The sequence below is a fragment of the Medicago truncatula genome, chromosome 1, assembly GCF_003473485.1.
Source record: "Medicago truncatula cultivar Jemalong A17 chromosome 1, MtrunA17r5.0-ANR, whole genome shotgun sequence".
In the NCBI taxonomy this organism is placed as follows: Eukaryota; Viridiplantae; Streptophyta; class Magnoliopsida; order Fabales; family Fabaceae; genus Medicago; species Medicago truncatula.
In genome coordinates, this window is record NC_053042.1 from 56,396,645 (window position 1) to 56,418,488 (window position 21,844).

Sequence of the window (21,844 nt, forward strand, 5' to 3'; positions counted from 1 at the left end):
ATTTTCTTTGTAAATTTTGTTGCAGCTTTTTTTAGTATAGTTTTAGCAGAAAATACAACATTACCAATCTTGCATTTTTTTAATCAGGTTAAGATAAAATTGTTCCAATCTTGCAATAAAATATGAGTATTGTTAACGAGTCCCCCGAAATACTTCTTAAATATTCTAAAATAAACAATTAGTATTTTTTTAAAAATGTTAATGTTTTCAACTTTCAATGCAATGATTGCACAAACTTTCAATACAAAGGTTCACTTCTTTTTTATTTTGAGTAGAAAGAAAGGTTCACTTAAAAGTTAAAAGCTAGTATAAAATAAAAAATGAAAGATGGTTTTTAGTTTTGTTCCCTTCCATTTCATGAATCACACAACTCACACAAGCATATCCCAGCCGCCACATTAGTTATCGTGTCAGAATATTCAATTCAATTCAATTCAACACTTCTCTATTTGTTTTCCAACTAAGCAAGCTAAGCTAGGGTTTTGTATTCCATTTCCATGGCCACCTTAATTCGAACACCATTCTTCTCTCCCACCACCTTTACCTCTTCCAACAACAACAACCAACTTCTCCTCCTCCGTCTCCATTCCTCTAAACAACCAACTCACTCCTCCTTTCCCAATTTCTCCATTTCATGTTCCTCCCAATCCCAATCCCAATCCCCTCGCCACCGTCCTCCTTACATCCCCAATCACATCCCTGATCCCTCCTATGTTCGCATCTTCGACACTACTCTCCGCGACGGTGAACAGTCCCCCGGCGCCTCCATGACTTCTAAGGAGAAACTCGACATTGCTCGCCAGCTTGCCAAACTTGGGGTAGACATCATCGAAGCCGGATTTCCCGCCGCATCTACAGATGACTTTGAAGCTGTTAAAATGATTGCCAATGAGGTTGGAAACGCTGTCGATGACAATGGCTATGTTCCCGTTATCTGTGGACTCTCCAGATGCAATGAGAATGACATTCAAACTGCTTGGAATGCTGTTAAACATGCCAAGAGACCAAGGATTCACACTTTCATTGCTACCAGTGCCATTCACATGGAGTTTAAACTCAGAATGTCCAAACAACAGGTCATTGATAAGGCACGCACCATGGTTGCATTTGCACGCAGTTTAGGTTGCCAAGACGTTGAATTCAGCCCTGAAGATGCTGGAAGGTATTCACTCACTCATCTTATATATTTCATTTCAACACTCACTGTTACTGTAATATTTTAACTATTCTTCTGTGATATGATACCAGGTCGGATAGGGAATTTCTTTATCAAATTCTTGGAGAAGTTATTAAGGCAGGGGCTACTACACTCAACATACCTGACACCGTGGGCATAACCATGCCCAGTGAATTTGGGAAACTAATTGCTGATATTAAAGCTAATACACCTGGAGTTGAAAATGTTATTATTTCCACTCACTGTCAGAATGATCTTGGACTTTCTACCGCTAACACCATTGAGGTGGGTTTTCCTGTCTTTTTTCATTTTTTTACTCTATACATTTCATTTGCAGCTGAATTCTGAATTTTGTATGCTCTTGCTCTTGGCTGTTTTCAGGGTGCACGTGCCGGTGCTAGGCAGCTGGAAGTCACAATTAATGGGATCGGTGAAAGGGCTGGAAATGCCTCCTTGGAAGAGGTCAGGGCGAATCATATGTTGTTTTCTTCATGTAACTTGCTAGTGCTTCGAAACTCATATTTGTTTTGTTTCTTTCAAGGTTGTCATGGCCCTGAAATGCGGAGGACATATCTTTAACAATCTCTTCACTGGAATTAATACAAGGCACATTTATTTGACAAGCAGAATGGTTTTGTATCTGCAGTTATCTTTCTGTTGTTTCTTTTCCCTCTTTAAAGACGTTTGTTCATTGTTTGCTCATTGCTATATTTTTCTATAGGTTGAAGAGTACTCTGGTTTGCAGTTACAGCCACACAAGGCTCTCGTCGGAGCTAATGCATTTGCTCATGAAAGTGGCATACATCAGGTTGGATATTATGATAACTACATATATCTGTCATCTGATTATACTGTAGATTATAGGACAAACATTGCAACTTAGAATTGTATAATATTAAAGTTTATAATTTCCACACAAAAACCATATTACACTTGAAATGAGTTTTCTCTAGCAGCTATCTACAGCTTTTCCTTCAACACATATATCCGTGTAACTGATAAAGTTACGTGTTTTAGAAGCAGTTACTTTGCATATTGGCACAAGGTTGCACCTTTGTGAGCTAGTGATCACCGAATCTATTAATAAAAACATCATATCTGATTATGTGTAATGTTGAGGACACCTAACACTCTCCAAATCCAACAATGGTTGGAGCCTCACGCACTAGGTTACCCCCACCCACTTTCCCTTTTGTTTTTTACCCTTAAATTCCAGCTGCACATGAATCTTTACACAGCACTCTCTTGGGTACATAGATAGTGTATGATTGTTTAAGTTTTAAAACAATTCTTAAAAGAAATAATTTTTCTTTGCATTTGACTTTTCAACCCTGGTCCAAAGTCAATTCAAGTATTCCGTGGTTTTAATATCCCATTGGATGAGATGAAATTTCTTTTTGCAACATAGAAAGATACATTTGATAAAAGAATAACAGACGTTTTAAGTTTCATTCAAAGGGCCCTTGTGAGATTTAACGTGGAGCTACATTAGTGTTTTTTAATTCCTATCACATATGTAAATTGATTCGATTTCCTGATCGTAGAATACAACAAAGCCTCATTTATATATATTTTCCCCCTGGGGTAGCAAATTTCTTGCCTGTTTTAAAAGTTAGTGCATTATACTTCCAGGAGAATTAAACCTACCTCTTCATGCTATGATATAAGAATAATTACTTGCATTTTATTTGGTTGGAGAGAACAAAGGTGTAAGACAGAAAGAGGTGTGGATTTTGTGTTATTTGGTATGAGAAAGAGGAAACAAAGAGGAGAGAAATGATATTGGTTTTTGCAAGCAGTGTTGTTAAATCTCGGCTATAGCGACACTATAGTGCTATTGCATAGCGGAATTTGAGCCAATCACTATTGTTCTGTGATACACTATTTAGTACAAAATACCGTGAATAACCGCTATAGCACTTGTATGCAGCATAACTGTGTATAACCGCTTTAGCACTGTTGTGCAGTGTAATTTGAACAAACAACTATTTCCCGTGATCTGCAACTGATAACACTGTTTGCAAGACAAAAACAACCTTTAATTAAAATGTTTTCTTACGTGAGAGTGGGAGATCTTTTTATCCATTGGATTAAAAATTAAGGACTGAGATTAAATTCCGTCATTAACCATGTCATGTGACTGTTTTTTGCCGCTTCTCTTATTATGTGACTGTTTTTTTGCCGCTTCTTTATTAATCAAACTATTAAAACCACCACACACAAAAAAAACTATTAAAATATGTCTAAATCCCTAAACCCATTTTTTTTCTGATGTGCACATTGCCACTCAACATCCACTGTTTGATCCCCTTGCCAGCAACCAAAAGCCATAAGCCCGCCATTCATGTATTCTACTTCAATGGGTTTAGATCCTCTTCCCTCTTTATCCGCACCAAAATGAAAATACCAATTAAGTTATTAAGAGATTGTAATCTCAACCCTTTATTTTGATCAAATCAAATGATTAGAACGATCTCTTACTCACACAAAAAACCCCTTTATTACTAGATATGTCCCATACACACACACGAAAATATGAAAAATGCTATGCTGGTAATAATTGGAGATAAACTGACTGACCAAACATCTTACATTGAACATACACTAATAGAAAGCATAATTTATTTTTGTACCATGTGCCAAATTTTATGACAAAAAGGTTTAGCTTTATTAATATCAGTGTGCTGGCTGTCTTTTGAAAGGGTTTAAGCATAATAAACAAAGGGATTTCTGGCAACTTTATTCCCACGAGTTCTGTTTTATTTCTCTCTCGTTGATTTCCTATTTTTACTCTTCTTCAGATATTTTTACTTTTTAATTTCCCGCTACAACAAATTCAGTGTTAGTGTGGTTATTCAAACCAGATTTAACTAATATCTTCACCATTGTGTTGTAGGATGGAATGCTCAAACACAAAGGTACATACGAAATCATATCTCCTGAAGACATTGGACTTGAAAGATCCAACGAAGCTGGTATTGTATTGGGGAAGCTTAGGTATGTTGTTGTTTTATTTCAAGAACACTTACATCTACACGGATCCTGCACTTGCACATGCTGCTAAGTCCTGGATACATGTTTTTCTTTTGTAGTTTTTTAGATTTTATTGTCTCCTATACGCGGATCCTCCTCACACACACACACACACCGAAGGGAGTATTATATTTATTTGTTTCCTTAATGTTTTCAATTATCATGACAAGGTGAATTGAGCTGAAATGATTAAATTTAATTTAACTAAACCAATTTTACCATCTCTACAATTTTAGAGAGACATGGGCCCCGTTTGGATTGGCTTATTTTGAGCTTATGTGGGCTTATCTACTCGCATAAGCCTTTTTGAAGGTGTTTGGGTAAATAAACAAAAACAGCTTATCATAGTTTCATAAGCTGCTTATGCCATATTTTAATAAGCCTAAATTTTCAGCTTACCTTCCGGCTTAACAAGGAGCTTATGAATTTATGTAACCTCCTTCGATTATCTCTGGATCCACTTTTTCAAAACATATATTTTAATTATAATTTTTTTTAAGGAATATTTTAATTATAATTTTAATTATCTTTTGCGGTACATGAGTAACAAAATTGTTATATTCTTATCTTACTAAAGTAACACACCTAACTAAGATTTTTTTTTTTTTTTGGTTACGGAACAAAATGAAACTGAATAAAAAAAACAAACTTAACTTATCTTTTTTTTTTTTTTTTGTAACAAACTGTACACTAATATATATATATATATATAATTATAATTAATATATTATAATATTTTTTTTCTATGCCTTGATTAATTTCATAAAAAAAAAATCTTGATAATTGTGGTTCAATTCTTTGATTTTTTTGTTAAATTAAAAATATTTAAAATTTCAATAATTGCTTATATAATGTCACATCCAAACACTTCAATTTATGTAAGTACTTTTTAGTGTATATATCCAAACATAAATAACTTATCAAGTATAAGAACTTATGATGTAAGCTCTAATGTTATAAGCTCTAATGCTATAAGCATCTATATAAGCTGTTTATCCAAACGGGGCCATGGTAGCGAAAATCATGTGGTTGCTTCTGTAACTACTTAACCAACACTGAACATTGTCTTTTTACATTGGATGGTCGTTTAGCTTTTCTCTGACACCCAGTACAATTGATTTGACCGCTCTTTTACTTTGACCTCCTAACAAATACTTTGCTCCTAATGATGCAGTGGGCGCCATGCTATGAGAAAGCGACTTGAAGAGGTATCCATACATTTTTGTTGTAGCTAAAGGTCTTTTGAATGGTTTCTTCTGTTTTATGAGTTGCTCTCTTGTTTCAGCTTGGATATGAACTTAAAGACGACCAAGTTGAGAGTTTGTTTTGGCGTTTCAAAGCCGTGGCTGAGCAAAAAAAGGTATATGAGAAGTGGTGGTTTTATCCTTTCTTTCCATTTCATTGACTCAGTTAACGAATTGGGTCAAATTGTCTTTTGATAAGTGGTATTTTATGTTAAGAAATTAACATGACCAGTAGTGACTAGTCCCTCTTTTCTGTATAGAAATCAAGGATTGAAGATGCAATACTGTGTTTCATATCTGTTGGATATGTTCTGATAACTTGCTTTTGTTTTGTATTGTATATCAGAGGATTACTGATGCTGATCTCAGAGCATTGGTATCAGATGAAGTTTTTCAGGCAGAGCCTATCTGGAAGCTTGATGATTTGCAGGTAAGTTGAAATGTTTTATTAAATTCGATACAGTGGTGAGAGTTACTGCTATGTGATTAGATGATCACGGGTTTAAGACTTTTAAGTCATGGAGTCAGGCTTTTGCAAAGTAAAACTGTTTACAAATTAAATTAGAACAACATTGGGTCTGCCTCTTCCTGGACCTTGCCATGACCTGTTGCCCTTTTTTGAAGTTGGGAAGGGCACTTGATAAGAAGTCTAAAGTAGAAATTTTTTCTTGGGAATTGTGTATTCAACACATTGAAATAACAAAAAACAACTTTTTCTCCATAAAAGTTATCAATTGTTTCCATTTTTTAATCCTTAACAAGTGCCCGCTCTTGTTAGCAAGACCCTTTGAAATTTGATATGATGGCTGTGACAGTGATAGAACAAACATAAGCTAGTTGTTGGTTGTCTGTCAAGACTGTTTGGTGGAGGGTTTGTTTGTTAGTTGATTTAGTTTGGTTGAGATAAACAGAAAAAGTAAGCCATGTTACCTATAAATAAGCGGGGTGGGGTGGGAGGGAGACGAGATCTAGACATTATGATAGGATAAACGTTCAAAGTTGTGCAGTGTTTTTATTAAGGGGATTTTTTCCTATATTTTGTAATAAGAGACCAGGTTATATTTATATATCACTAATCAATATCTATTCAGTTCAGGTGACTTGTGGAACTCTTGGTCTTTCAACAGCAACTGTCAAACTTGTTGGTGATGATGGTAGCACGCACATTGCTTGTTCTGTCGGTACAGGTCCTGTGGATTCAGCATACAAAGCTGTTGATCTGATTGTGAAGGTTTGAAGCCTTATATATTCCTGGTTGCTGTTAACTTATTGCTTCCTTTTAGTTTGGAAATATCAGTATGTACAAGTATCTTTTTTTGCCCGTTTCCTCTGATTCAATATGAGGCATCTAATTGCAAACAAATTGTATCTGAAGACTCACATTTTAACGTTCAAGATAGTTATGGTCTTTTACCTCTTCTGGGGATCGTGGTTTGTACCTAAAACAAAGAACATCATTTACAGGTCATTTTTAAACTTTAGATAAAAAAACGTTGTCAGTGTAGCTTTTCTTTGGCATAACTTGGAACTGGGATTATTAAGTCATTGCCCGAACTTTGCACTTCTCTGGGTGCTACAGTTTGTCTTACTTGAAACTTTAAAGTTTCTTTGACTGAGTATTCACTATTCAGGATATTTTAATATTATATGTAGTCATGCATTTGAAGAAGAAATCTTAGGGTGCGTTTGTTTCAAGTTATATTCGTAGATTCCTGGGAATAAAATGATAGGAATACACATGCCTATGTTTGTTACAAGTTTACTGAATTTTATTCCCGGGTATAAAACGTTCCTGGGAATAGAACATTTTTCCCAAAGAAAAGGGTGGGAATAAAGTTCCCATGGAGATGGGAATAAATTCATGAGTAATTTCCTATTATAATTCCTATTTTCATGGTTCCCAGGAATATTATAATGTTAAGCAAACTTATTTTTTCTAAATACCTTGGAATAAAATTCTCATCTTTATATTCCAAGGAATGTTATTCCTAGGAATAAATTTGGTAAACTTGTTTTCTAATTTTGGTTATTTTTCCTGATTTTTTTTCCATGCTTAATTAGATTGTTAATAATTAGTAATATTTTCAATTTATTACTATTAATTTTCTTTCTCTCTTTTCCTTCTTCCCTATCCCAGTCTGTAAATCTCATGTATTTCACGATCACTTTGAATTGCACATTTAATTGAATTATGCTGGAATTTTGGCACTATTAATACGATGGAGGGGTCTTTTACTCTTAATTTCTGTGCAGGAACCAGCAACTCTTCTCGAGTACTCCATGATTGCAGTCACTGAAGGCATTGATGCAATTGCCACTACTCGAGTTGTTATTCGTGGGGACACGGATCAAACATCTACCCATGCTTTAACTGGAGAAAGTGTTCAGCGAACTTTTAGGTACGGTGAATTCTGAAGTGGAATACTGCAATGCATCTTGTTGTTTCTAACTAACAATCCATGGACACTGTATTTTTTGTTTTTAGTGGGACTGGAGCAGGAATGGATGTCGTTGTCTCCAGTGTCAAGGCCTATATTGCTGCAATAAACAAGATGCTGAGCTTCAAGTAAACACCTTCATCTGCTGAAAAAATCCCAATTTTTGCATCAAGTAATTGATAATTTGTGTGTGGCCGCGGTTGGTTTTGATTTCTTGTTAACTGTGCTGAGTGTGTTAAAGCAGTGTCGTTACTTTTCTCAAGTTGAGGACGTGTCGCTGTATCTTAATGTGAATTATTGATATGGAAGTTACGTTAGCAATGAATGTAATTTAAGTCCGTTTAAAATATTCAGACCACCGGGAATTTTTCCCTTTTAATTTTTTCAGGTGTTCTTGATTGGAATTTATGAAGGTGCAGTGATAGTGATAGTGATAGTGATGCTGATTGGTGGAGTAGTTTTGTTTTTCCATTTCTCTTTAATTAATGTAGCAAAATTATTACAGTCATCATCTGTGTTAGGGCGGAGTCTACAAGGTGCAATGACTTGAAAAGATTAGATGACGTTGATATGCATTTTTAAGGTACAAAAACATGTTGGCAGATTATAGCTAATCCAAGTACTTTGTTCGATGTCATTCTTAATCAAATTTTTCAAATTTCAAAGCCATGGCCCATGGCTGAGCTTCTTGAAAATTCTGAGTTAATTTTTTTAATTTTAAATGAAAACATGATTCAAACATCAAACAAATCAGTTTTTGAAATTAAAATGATGTTTGGTAAATCAACTCAATTGATCGAAAAAAGTCAAACATAAATCCTCTTTAGTACGTAGCCATGTACCTAAAAGAACATTTTTAGGGTAGACCGTAGACATATAACCGTCTAGGTTGCTTTTGATTTGGATTTGGATGGTGTGAAAATCACCCTAACAAACAAAGTGAGGAGAAGATATTTTTGTCCTATATTTAGTGAATCCAATTGAAGACGAACATAACGGAACATACATTATTTTAGCTGACATTTCGTCAGTCAGAAACTAAGGATTGCACGTGAATCACAGACAGACAAAACCTTCATGTATTTCTATTTCTTCACATGTTTTCATTTTCATAATAATAATACAACATGTTCACTGCGTCCCATTTTAATAATCAAACAATAAAACTTGTCAGGAAAATAACAATAATAACTTGGGAAAGAAAACGCACATATTTTTGCAGAATTTAGTTTGAATTAATAGCAGACTTTTTCAAATTTAAAAAACAAAACAAAAAAAATCAATCGACCGTTTATTCCATTTTTTTTTTAGGGGGGGCCGTTTATTCCACATATAGGGCATATTTGATTACGTTAATTGAGAAATAATTCTTTTACAACTATTTTTAAATTGCTTTTACTTTTAAAATACTTTATCTAATACTCTTTGTCTTCTTATTCTCTTTCACCCTCTTTTTTGTTTTTATCCCAAAAGAAGAGGAAAGAAAATGTTGTCTCACTCCAAAATGTTCATACAAGTATGAAGTATGGTTAATATGTTCAATATTTTAATAGTAAGATATACTCCCTCCGTCCCAAATTGTATGACGTTTTGGTCATTTCACACATATTAAGAAATGTAATTAATATTGTGTGGGAAAGATAAATTATGAGTTGTAAAGCGACATATAATTTAGGACAAATTTTTTTTCCAAAGCCACATACAATTTGGGACGAGGGAGTATCTGTCTAGAATTTTTTGACATCTTCCATCAATTTTTCCCCATATCTTACAATTTATGTACTTTTTTGTTAATCAAAAGCTATTCATGTACTTCAGTAATAAATATAAAATATTTAGTTTACAAATATATATATTTATTAAAGAGCGATGCTAAATACAATGAAAATCTATTTCTTGAAGTTTTCACGAAATTATAAAGGGTCATGCAAATCGGTGCTCCGAGGCATTGGTTAAGCATACAAAAAAAGGAAATTATTACCATAAAATGAAGTTTTTTTGACTTATTTATGGATTAATTAAACAATTTTCAATGCAATAATTAACATATAATTTCCCTTTTTATTATCCTTAACCAGTGCCCCGGGAGCACCGGTTAGCATTTCCCAACTATAAATTTGCATGTTCTGAAAGGAAAATGTTATGGCTCTGTTTGGTAAAAATAGCTGATAGCTTATAGCCGATAGCTGATGACTGATAGCTTATAGCTGATGGCTGATAGCTAATAAGTTAATTGAAGTGTTTGCTAAAATTAGCGGTTCGGCTAGCTGATAAATATAAAATGACATAAAAAGGTATTTTTAATTTATAATAAAACTTATATCAATTAATATTTAAGTATTTGAAATTTCTTAATTTAGTAATTTAAATTTATTATTCTAATCAATATAATTTTTTTATATTTTTTTTATTTCATTCAGTTTGTATACTTTATGAATGAATAAAGTATAAAATTTTATTTTATAGACAAAGTAAAAAATAATCTATCAATAGGATTAAAAATGATAAAACAAAATAAGTTTTAAAAGAATGGCAACAAAAACATAAAATATCGTAATCTCTATCAATAGGATTAAAAATGATAAAATAAATAAGTGTTAAAAGAATAGCACCAGAAACATAAAATACGTAAAAAAACGGGAAAATACGTAATCTATATGTATACCAATAAAAATCATAGGTAAAATTTTTTTTAGGAAAATCATATGTCACATATATGTCGCTAGCGTTGTTGCACAGAAACTGAATGTGTTAAAGAGAAGCATACGCCGTCCAGCAGCATTTGTTTTTAAGTATAATAAATGATAAAGGGTAAATATGACTTTTAGTTAAAATAATAAGGGTAAAAATGAAATAAAAGATAAAAAGCTAAAAGCTATAAGCTCAAACGCTACTTGAAATAGCTTCTGAAAAATAACTTATAAGCTCGTGAAATAAGCTATAAGCTCGTGGTAAGAGAGCATTACCAAACAGAATTTTTTTTGTCAAACGAGCTTATAAGCTATAAGCTATAAGTTCAATTAATGGGCTTAAAAAAAAAAGTTTCGCTGTACGTATCATTTTCCTTTAATAAATCGATTTAAGCGTAACAGGTTCATGTATGCCATTATCATGTCATATTGACAACTCAAATAGAATAGAATATACTCCCTCCGTTCCAAATTGTATGTCACTTTGAAAAAAAAATTGTCCCAAATTGTATGTCGCTTTACAATACCAATGAATCATTAATGTTACTTTTCCTATTATATCCTTCACTATTTATTGTCTTCTCTACTCTCAAGTCATTCATTTATCTTTCCCATATCATTTATTAAGGATAATTTTGTAAAACAACTCATAATATCTCTTTTCCACACAAAATTAATTACATTTCTTAATGCGTGTGAAATACCCAAAACGTCATACAATTTAGGACGGAGGAAGTATTAACAATATATAACAAAAAGTGAATCTATGTGAAATTAGATAAGTTGAAAATATAGGGGCAAACAATACTTATGTGCATTTCCCCTAAAAATATATATTTAAGTGCAGATTTTTATTTTACTTACAAATTTAAGTGCAGATTTTATTTTTTGTTCACTTGTTATTTACTTTCCTCGTGACGATATCTTGTTCTTTACTTAAATATACTTTTTACGCTTGTAGAAAATTGAGAAAATTATGAACTTGATAAGTGACAAACACCTAGGCTTTTGATCAATAAATATTGTGATTTACATTTATGATCAAGGGTGTGTCATTCGTCATAGTTGCAACATAACACATGTTCACAATGGTTAGCCATCTCGAATAAAGTTGACCATTTGAATGTGATCTTTGGTGGAGCTAGAAGTAGATACAACGATGAGGGAGGAAGCCTTGTTAAAAGTGTAGATAGAATGGTCAGTGGTCGAGGAATTTGTCTTCTTGTAGTCCATCCAACATCATTGTTTGTATTAAAGACAATGGTTGTAACGATTGCACTTCACAACGAATTTTCGAAGATAAACTTGAGATAAAATGATTCAAATGAAATGAAGGTTGTAGGCGGACAATACAATTGACGAATTTTGAATTTAGAAAGATATGTGTTTATTGTGTCTTTCTTTGCGAGCTTGAATAATTACCCCCTTTTGATCGTCATAGAGTGACGACGCGAAACGTAACTTCAGAGCCTGTAGTAAGGTCTCCAACCAATAAATTCGTTCGTTAAGATGCATTTACCAAACTATCTCAGTATTAGAACGTCAAGATAAAAAAAAATATGATTTGAATATGCTCCTTCTAGTCGTGACTTGTGAAAGTCAAATAGTTGTGTTATCTTGAAGATCAATCACGTTGCATTTGTGTTGTCGAAACTATGAAAATCGAGCTTCAATATTATTTTAGGTTCGGAGGAATGACATGTTAGGAAGTTGTGATTCTATTCGTCTGAGAAAGAATTTCAAGAGAGTTGACTTTCACGTGTTAAGAAAGATTTACAAGGTTGGAATCACAATTTTTTTTAAAGAAGAGTAAATTAGAAGAGTTAACTAATTTAACCCTCTTTAATTTATAATCTGTTAAGAAATTCTAAATTTTTAAAGAATGATGTTTTTTTTATAATGTCTAAATATGTACTCCTTCCGTGCTTTGTTATAAGATCGTTTACAAAAAACTTTGACATTTTCCTTTTTTAACATCGTTTATTAATAATATCAATCTATCTTAAAATAGGAAAAAATAACATTGAATAATATAATAAAGAGTAATTTTATACTAGTCGCAAAAATTTAAGATAAAATTATACTCAAACAACATTTTTTAATATCTGTGATACTTGTTACAAAATTCTACTATAAAAAGGGACATATAAAAATCATTCAAAAATTTGAAATGATATACAGTAATTGACTAAAAAGCATATGTTAAAACTGCTAATGGAAAATACTAAGGGATAAACGTCGAATATTTTTTTGTACAAGAGACTAAAAGAATACCAAATAATCTTAAAATAATTCATTTGGTAGAAACAATGAATTAAAATGAAATTCACATGTTAAAAACTTATTGTTAAATAGCTTAAGGATTAAAAATTCATAAGTGAATAAGTGGGATAACCGCCGTTCGAACTCCAATTTATGTATATATTATACGATACTTTTACCAAGCAGTTAACTTGCATGAATTCGTAGAGTAAGGAGGGTGTATTCAATTGAGATTTCAAAAGATTTTAAAAGATTTTTTTGTTTTATAAAAGTCTTGTGGTATTCAATCAAGATTTTTAAGGAATGTAAAACATTCTTGTGGTATTCAATTAGGATTTTCAAGATTTTTTAATGAGTCCAATGAAATCCAGTGGTATTCAATTGAGATTTTGCATAACTTAAAAATTGTCTACTGGTATTCAAAACTCTACGGATTTTAATGGATTGTTGTGAGTAATGGATTTTGTGAGATTGTTTGGTGTAAAATGTACTTACTAACAATCTCACGCCTAGCCTTAAGACTTTTCTATCTCCCACACATAGCCTTGAGATATTGTAATACTCTTCCAAATTCATTTTTTTTTTCTACGTTTCTTCCAAATTCTTTTCTGTTATACTGTAACAATGGCAGATTATATATTTTGTTTGACAAACTTATTGTCGAAATCATCATGCCTCTAACTTGCACTTTTCTTAACATAACTTTTACGTTCATTAAAAAAAAGAATGTACCGTATAATCTTGTGGTTAATTTACCATCTACCTATATATCTAATTATTATAAAAATCACAACTTTACGTTCATTGATATTATAATAATTTTTCTACTTGCATTTTTCTACCTATAACATGCATTTTTCAATCAAATTATTATAATCAATAAACTAACATAACTTATTTTTAGGTCTATTTATTTTGATATCATATGTCCAGAATTTTTAAGATCAATCAACCTGCTAGTAGTTTATTATCTAATAGTCTTTTTTTTTTGAAGAAATATTACACTCATTGATTCAATGTTTTTTTTCGGTTGATTTATAACTGTACTTTTGTTTTTGAGATTTTTTGGTCTGTACTGTATCTTTAAATTTATTGACCCTTTTAAAATCCATTAAAATCCTTTAAAATCTATATCATGAATCCATTAAAATTATGCAAAGAATCTTGATTGTAAAAAATCTTTCAAAAAAAGTCTTTTAAAATCCCACAAAATCAATACAATCCAACAAAGTCTTTTAAAATCTTCAAGATTTTTTCTATCAAAACATTCTTTTAAAATCTCAATCCAATACACCCCCTAAAATTCTAACCAACAGTGATTCGACAAAACAAAGCATATTATCAAGTCTAAAGTAGAAATGATTTTTTTCTGCCTTTTTTCCATTAGAAGCATGTGAAAATTTCGTAAAAAATATAATTCTCACGAGTCACGTCCATCTAGATGTAGGGTGGACGGTTGCTAGTGGTAACCATTACTGTCAAACTGAATCATAAATAAATCATTGAATACCTTATTTTCTGACTCCTAGAATCGATACAAAGGAATTTATGAATCTTTTGCTTGCTTTACTGTTAACAAAATTTATGCATTAACTTCCTTAAAAAAATAATAATAATAATAATAATATATATATATATATATATATATATATTAATTAATATTGCGTCCGTTTTAAAATTAGTTTCTTTTAGCCAAATAAAATTGTTTTAAAATAATGTCACTTTCAGTTTTTAATGTAATAATAATTTTTTCTTTTTAATTGTACCCTTCAATTACTTGATTAGGATAATTTGGTAAAATAATATTATTTTTTTTTGAAATAATCTCTCTTTCTTTTAGTTAATATATTTCTTAATATGTGTGTAAAAATCTTAAACCACGTTCATTTTAAAACGGAGGAGTATTAGTAATTTATTTGAATTACTTTTTTTTTGGAGCAATTAGTATTTGAATTACTTTTTTTTTGGGTAGATGTATTTGAATTACATCTATCAAAGAAAAAAGTATTTGAATTAATTAAATTAAAGTTCCAAATTTTTTTAAGAACTCAATACATTTACATAATTATTTTGACACTTTACTTTTTTTTTAATTTAATAAAGTTAGATGATTTGAGCTTTAATGGATCATTAGTAACAGAAATTAAACCCATAATTCATGGATGAATCAACTTTTTATGAGGTGAGTCGAGCTTCATTGGCTATTCTTATTTCTTTTAGCATTAACACTATTATATTCCATAGAAATAAACTATTTGACTTTAATCCATAAAAACGTTTGAATTCTTTTACACTCCTAAATTTTTTGACTTTTTTTATAAAAGAATATTTGACTTTAATCATAAATAAACTTTTTTTTAGTAATCTTAAAATCACATACTATATGATTGTGAATTATTGATAATATATTTTATGAAAATTAAACTCATAATTGATTATTTTTTTGTTAGTATGTAAACACCACTAAAAGTGTATTTGAATTGAGGGTTCAAAAAAAGGAATGGAGAGGAAGCCTCACTTTTATTTTTTAAACTACAAACAATGTAAAATGTTTTTTAAAAATAAATTATGTATTTTTGAAGTATTATATCATCATTTATCATGTTGTTATTAAATTTTAAAAAAATTATTTGATAATGTTGGTAATTTAAAAAAGAAAAGTAAGTTATCCTTTCACTTTTTTTCTCATACCTCAAAATTGACGTAATCAATAATTATAAATATTTTGGAACTTGTTAAAAAATAAATAAAAAAAGAAAGGTAATTGAATTTATGTGGGGGAAAAAACTAAAATAAAAATTGGATGAAATGGGAAAAAAAAGAGAGTTAGTTGATTAGATTTGTGCGTATGAGAAGAAAAAGAATAGAGGTTCAATGGAAGAATCAAGAAGAGGAGGAGGAGAAGAGAAAGAGATAGAAGAATCAGTAGTAAGCGTATTAGAAGAAGCTAAAGAGATTCAGGATTCAGTTTCCGTTCACATCTCAAAAACATTAAGCGATGAACAACCACTTCGTCAGCGTGCTCTTGTTCTCGATTCTAAAATCATTTCTCTTCGTTCTTCTCTCGATTCTCTTCTTTCTAATAAACTCATTCAACCATCCTTAGCTGATAAGGTACCAGGAACTTCAATTTCAATTTCAATTTCTTTAATGTATTGGATCCGTTTATTTATTTATTATTACTATCGCATCGCAGTTAGATGAAGATTTGCAAAGAGCCAGATGCATCATCGTTGATGGCGATGCTTCTTACCTCCTTCCTGGACATGCTCAAGGTTTCTTTCTTTCTTTCTTAATTAATTACTTCCACCAATTCATTCATCATCATCATCATTAATTTCTTTCATTTAGGTAAGTTTCTCAGGATGTTTTTGGGTCCAATTAATGTTCGTGCCTCTCGCAAGGATGTTCAGCTTAAGGTTAAAGAGGAATACAACAGTTACAGGGTAATTTCTACTACTTGCATTCAAATTACCTCAACTTCTTCACTTCCAATCCGTTGCATGTAATTTTTTTTTTATTTTTTTTTACTGTTAGTGGTTGCTGGCTGCTATACATACTAAATGCATGTTAGTCAACCATAATTACCTAAAATTTAAGTTATTATTATTATTAATCAAACTTGAATGTTACATAGATCTAACACCTAGTTAAAGAGTCAATAACAACAACTACATGCCTAGGCATGAGTGGAATCAAGGGAACTTGGCCTATTTCTCGAATTCACCATCAGTGACATAACATGTCGCAGTAACACCGCAATATCCCACACCTTATTGCTGATGCCCATCCGCGCACTCACAACACAACACAATGTTTGTGAAACTTTTATGAAAATGGCACATCTTTTGTTCAGGATAGAACTGCTCTGCTATTCCTGCTTTTTCCAGCAGCACTTCTCATTCTAAGATCTTGGGTTTGGGAGGGATGTTTGCCAGCTTTTCCAGTACAGATTTACCAGGTACTTTCTTTTTAACCACTCTTGCTTCATGTCATGTTAGTTTTTACTTGCTTACATCAAATATTTGTCTGCAATCTGTCATTGAGCGTCATCATTTCTCAGGCATGGCTGCTATTTCTTTACACTGGTTTGGCGTTGCGAGAGAACATATTGAGAGTAAATGGAAGTGATATTCGTCCATGGTACAGTCTTCAAACCCTTTTTAATCCAGGCTTTCTGATAGTTTATATTTTAGTGATCCTTGTGAAACAATAATGGACCACAGTTCATTAACGGGCAATAGTCTAATAGACCCTCGATTCTGTTCTCAGTCTTTGTTATTCTTTAATTACATATGTTGAAATTGCGTAACTTAATCTGTACTATATTTAACCATGCAATGTTTAAGCTTTATGATGGAGGGAGGGTTGGGTGCTCAAGAGCAATTATGGTTTCATTAGCATAGCTGTAGATGTTAAGTTTGAGTTTTTCTGCCACTCAATCAAGTGTCTGAAAATTTATAGCTTTATTCTCTTTCTTTTCTTTGCTTTCCTTGAAACCTTCTTCCCATACTTCATTAGCATGGCTGAAGCAACGACTAATTGACACCTTTGTTTGAAACTGTTTCTGTTTTTGAGGTTTTGGTGGTGAGCAGAATATGGTGTGTCAGAACTGTTTTCTTGGTTGGTGTTTGAGGCTTGTTTCTGAACTTATTTGAGATTTTTAGTGGATTCCTTTGTCTATCTTGCATAGCAATTAGTTCACTCTTGAGCTTATGTTCTTTCTTTCATAATTTCTTAAAAAGGAAATCTTCCCTTTATTATCTTCAAAGAGAATTATAATTGTCACCCCGTGATCCCATATTAGAGCGAGTACAAAGAATGGGAGGAAATTTTGTTTATTTATTTGGCCAGCTTAAACTGTCATTCTTGTGAAGCATGCCGGGATAGGGGGAGAGCGGAGATTTTCATTCCTTGTTTACATGGGACAAAATTGTTTGGCAAATAAATTTACTGTGCGGTTACAGGTGGATATATCATCATTATTGTGCCATGATAATGGCCCTTGTGAGTCTCACTTGGGAAATAAAAGGACAACCAGACTGCGCCAAAAAGCAGGTCAGTATTCTTTCCCTGACCATTAGCTTTTTCTTTTTGATGAACTTATGCATCTATCATATATGTCTCAATAATGTGTGCAGAGAGGTGTACAACTTTTCCTACAGTGGGCTATGATGCAAGGAGTTGCAATGCTTTTGCAAAATAGATATCAACGGCAAAGGCTTTATACTCGTATTGCATTGGGAAAGGTGCCACTGCTAAATAGTATATTTTACTTGCTTTGTTTTTCTTTCATAGTAATATATTTTACACACGCATACTTTTTCCGTCATCCTGCTCTGTCTGTTTAAAACCCGAGTCTTTTTCTCACTATTTGCTGTTATCTTTGTGTACTTGTAACTCTTGCAAGTTGCAATCTTTTTTTGTGAACATGATTAAACTTTTCTTTTTCCTCATGGTATTAATTATATAGGGTTAATTAAGTTTTTAGTCCCTATAAATATCTGCAGTTTTGTTTTTAGTCCCTATAAAAACAAATCACACTTTTTAGTCCCTACAAAATTTCTCGTTAGTGTTTTTAGTCCCTGTTAAATTAAATGTTGTTTAATTATGCTTAAAATTTTAAATTTTTTAATGATTTTTTACATACTTGTTTAAAACATTATAAAACGTTCCTCCGCAATAAGTTAGCTCAAAATTTTATTTTTAAGTCCAAATTTTCGTTAGGTTTATTTTGAATTTTTGGCGTTTAAAACAAATTATATTTAATTCATTACATGTTAAAAAATTCTAATTTTTTATGAAAGAGATTATTATAATGTTCTTAACATGTCTGTTAAAAATCATTTAAAAATATAAAAGTTTAAGTACAATTAAACAAATTTTAATTTAAGAGGGACAAACACATACTTTTAGTCCTTGTAAAATTAAAATTTGCTTAATTGTGCTTAAACTTTTAAATTTTCAAAATATTTTTTACATACTTATTTAGAACATTATACAAAGTTCCTCCGCAAAAAAGTAGCTCAAAATTTTATTATTAGGTCCAAATTTCATGAATATAATCTTGAAAATTTGGCTTTTAGAAAAATTCATATTTAATTCATTACATGTTAAAACACTAAAAGATTTTATAAAATAGTGTCTTACGATGTTATGAACATGTCAGTAAAAAATCTTTCAAAAATTTAGAAGTTTCAGCATAATTAAACAAATTTTAATTTAACAGGGACTAAAAACACTAACGGAAAATTTTGTAGGGACTAAAAAGTGTGATTTATTTTTATAGGGACTAAAAACAAAACTGCAGATATTTATAGGGACCAAAAACTTAATTAACCCTTAATTATATGGTTAACCTTCTCCAAACATATTGATTGGAAATAAATATATTGTTTTGATTCTCATTTTCTTTGAATTATAGGCTAAGAGGATGGATGTTGTATGGGGAGAAACAGCTGGTGTGGATGGCCAACTGTGGTTGCTGTGTCCCATACTTTTCATATTGCAGGTAACCATATTGGCTACGTATGATGTATGTTAGTCACTTATGGTATGTTTGGGAGTTGGATTTTGGAGTGTTAAGACTATATTTTGATATTTACAAAATATGAAAGAACATGATAAATGATCATATAATACTTCACACTTAAATTTTTTATTTAAAAAAACTTTTTGTAATGTCCTTAATTTTTAGAAAAGAGAAGCGAGCCCTCCCCTCCAAAACCCTCCATCCTTATGTTTTTGGAATAATTACACATTTGGTTCCAATAGTTTGAGCTATGTGCGGGACTAAAATCATTTGGAAAAAAACTAGCTTGACCAAAATTGTACATAGCTCAAACTCGATGGATCAACATTGTTATTAAGCTCCAAGTTTTTGGGTGCTATTATGAGCCATTTGGATGTGCTTAATTCGTGTTCCTACATTGAGTTAAACGATCTTTCATTTTTTAGTTTTTGATAAGCTGTTTGGTTGTCTTCTATGACTTCAAATGTTTTGCATCTTTTGTTGTGATTAACGGTAGTTGAGAAGCATATATCATGTGTTAATATGGTTCTGAAAGAATGTGTGAACTTTTCTTACATGATTTGAAATTGATTGTTCTGGCATTGTATGTTATTTGCTGTTGATTTGCGAAAATTGAATTATCCGATTTATTCATGTTTTGGAAATAACCTGAACTTGGAAAAGCTTGGACATTCATGATCTGTCTTTGTGATCCTATATTGGTTCAGGGATTTGAGGCATATGTCGGACTATTGTTGCTCAGAACTGCATTTGTTGGGGTGGCTTCTGAATGGCAGGTACAAGTTCATTCCTGCTTGGTTTTTTACTTCATTTTATATATCAAAATTTGAATAGGAACACATTAAAATAATTCTTATTCTGATGATGTTGGTTGTTGCATAGATTAGCCTTATAATGATATTAACTCTCCGAGCAGGTAATATTTTGCGGTCTCCTGTTGGTTGTCATGGCCATTGGGAACTTTCAAAATACAGTTCAGACTCTGTTGGTAAAGTCAAGATTTAAGGCAAAGATGAAAAGAACCAAGAGCAAGCAGAGACTGAATTAGCAAGCTGTGACTTCTTAAGCTTTTGATAGGATCAGGATTTTTTTGCACTCTTTTAAGTTTTGACCACTGTGCATGTCTAGTTGGTTTTGTTGTAGCATCAAACATTTAATGCATCTAAAGAGTAAATTTGGATTTGATATTTATAAGTATATTATTGTCTTGCAACTTCTATTGTACACTCTTTGGGTCGCCATACTTGTTCCGTGACGTAGCAGGATGATGATCGAATATTCTGGTCTCCTCGCCTCCATGATCTTTTTTAAGATTATTATAAGTAATTTGCTTACTTGAATGTAGAGGGAAGTCTTGATGTATTTTTTTTCTTTATTTTTTTTTTGTTCAGGAAATCATTGATATATTGTTAGAAACCGATGATTTAAACTATAGATGCAACTTTTCTTTTTACAAAAGTTATTAGAGTGCTAGTTTTTAACCAACAGAGGAATGGGCTGTGTCTAGTATGTACCATCTATTAGGTGCACTTTACACTCCCTTTAAGAAATATTGAATTTCTTTTAACCTCTTGATCTTGCACATATCACATTGGTCATCCTCCTCTTTTCATCATCCTCAACAGAAATACCAATCATTCTTAACGGAAATTCAACTGAACCAACCAAGCAAGAATATCATCAACATCCCCATCAAACCTCCAGCGCAGGGGGAGGAGGAGCTTCTGGTCTTGAAAGAATCACACTCCTTGGTGTGACTACTTGTCCTCGAGTTAAAATTTAACACATTATAGAGATCCCACCATGGAGATATTAGAAAATTATTTAAGATATTTTGGATATATATAAAGAAGAATCGTATTATTCCTCTGAAATTCTGAATGCTATATGATCCTAAGAAAGTGGGTGAAAAGAAAATAGAAGCGGTCTAGGAAGGAAATAGAAACGGCCAACGCATAGGGAAAAGGTCCCAACCAAAGACCAGTTCCAAAGAACGAATAACAGTTGGCCACAGATACCTTCTCCCATTATCATGATTATCACCACACACCGCCCCCCTCCTTTCTTTCCTTTCCTACAAAGCCAAGCAACACAACGTTTATTTTATTTCTACACTTACGGAGTTCAGTCGTCGTCAGAGATAATACATTATTATATGTGAAAGTTGAAGTTTGAATAAAAGGTGAATTTTAATCACTAAATTACTTGACAAAAAGACAAACATATTATTAAATTATCATTATTTGAGCCAAATTTTAGATTTTTCGTGATCAAAAAATGAAGTATATAAAGCAGTAACAGTGATAATAATAATTAAAATAAAAGTACTTTTTGTTGACAAAAAAGGGTATACATCACAAGTATAAATTTAATTTTATACTGACTTTCAATTAAAATTGACAAATACATTATTTTTAAGTAAGATTATAATATAAGGTTTTTCAATAAAGCAAAAAGTTTTTTGACTG

General features: G+C 31.7%; 2 protein-coding genes across 3 annotated transcripts; both read left to right on the top strand.

Annotated features, from left to right (window-relative positions):
• Window positions 1-347: 347 nt before the first annotated feature.
• On the top strand, window positions 348-8,304 carry LOC11445801 (2-isopropylmalate synthase 2, chloroplastic). 2 transcript variants are annotated; one of them, XM_003592779.4, is made up of 12 exons: window positions 348-1,162; window positions 1,249-1,462; window positions 1,559-1,639; window positions 1,719-1,808; window positions 1,899-1,985; window positions 4,074-4,174; window positions 5,385-5,418; window positions 5,496-5,570; window positions 5,801-5,884; window positions 6,551-6,685; window positions 7,708-7,853; window positions 7,940-8,304. In XM_003592779.4, exons 1-12 carry the CDS (start codon window positions 498-500, stop codon window positions 8,022-8,024), a joined length of 1,797 nt encoding a protein of 598 aa, XP_003592827.1. In that variant the 5' UTR covers window positions 348-497; the 3' UTR covers window positions 8,025-8,304. The 2 variants fall into 2 exon arrangements, with proteins under 2 accessions (XP_003592827.1, XP_024628990.1); XM_024773222.2 differs by lacking the exons at window positions 7,708-7,853; window positions 7,940-8,304 and having other exon boundaries at window positions 6,546-6,682.
• A 7,301-nt stretch (window positions 8,305-15,605) lies between these two features.
• Window positions 15,606-20,720, top strand: LOC11445549 (transmembrane protein 120 homolog). Its single transcript, XM_003592780.4, has 10 exons — window positions 15,606-15,958; window positions 16,041-16,119; window positions 16,196-16,290; window positions 16,701-16,805; window positions 16,908-16,987; window positions 17,812-17,902; window positions 17,986-18,093; window positions 19,269-19,355; window positions 20,084-20,152; window positions 20,293-20,720. Exons 1-10 carry the CDS (start codon window positions 15,719-15,721, stop codon window positions 20,422-20,424), a joined length of 1,086 nt encoding a protein of 361 aa, XP_003592828.1. The 5' UTR covers window positions 15,606-15,718; the 3' UTR covers window positions 20,425-20,720.
• The last annotated feature ends 1,124 nt before the right edge of the window (window positions 20,721-21,844 follow it).

Excerpts from the sequence above, each read along its gene's own strand:
- LOC11445549 (XM_003592780.4), top strand. The coding sequence starts at position 15,719 with ATGGAAGAATCAAGAAGAGGAGGAGGAGAAGAGAAAGAGATAGAAGAA. Across the intron at positions 16,120-16,195 it reads CCTTCCTGGACATGCTCAAG|GTAAGTTTCTCAGGATGTTT; the intron begins GTTTCTTTCTTT and ends TCTTTCATTTAG. Across the intron at positions 16,806-16,907 it reads TTCCAGTACAGATTTACCAG|GCATGGCTGCTATTTCTTTA; the intron begins GTACTTTCTTTT and ends ATCATTTCTCAG.
- LOC11445801 (XM_003592779.4), top strand. The coding sequence starts at position 498 with ATGGCCACCTTAATTCGAACACCATTCTTCTCTCCCACCACCTTTACC. Across the intron at positions 5,571-5,800 it reads CCGTGGCTGAGCAAAAAAAG|AGGATTACTGATGCTGATCT; the intron begins GTATATGAGAAG and ends ATTGTATATCAG. Across the intron at positions 5,885-6,550 it reads GGAAGCTTGATGATTTGCAG|GTGACTTGTGGAACTCTTGG; the intron begins GTAAGTTGAAAT and ends TATTCAGTTCAG.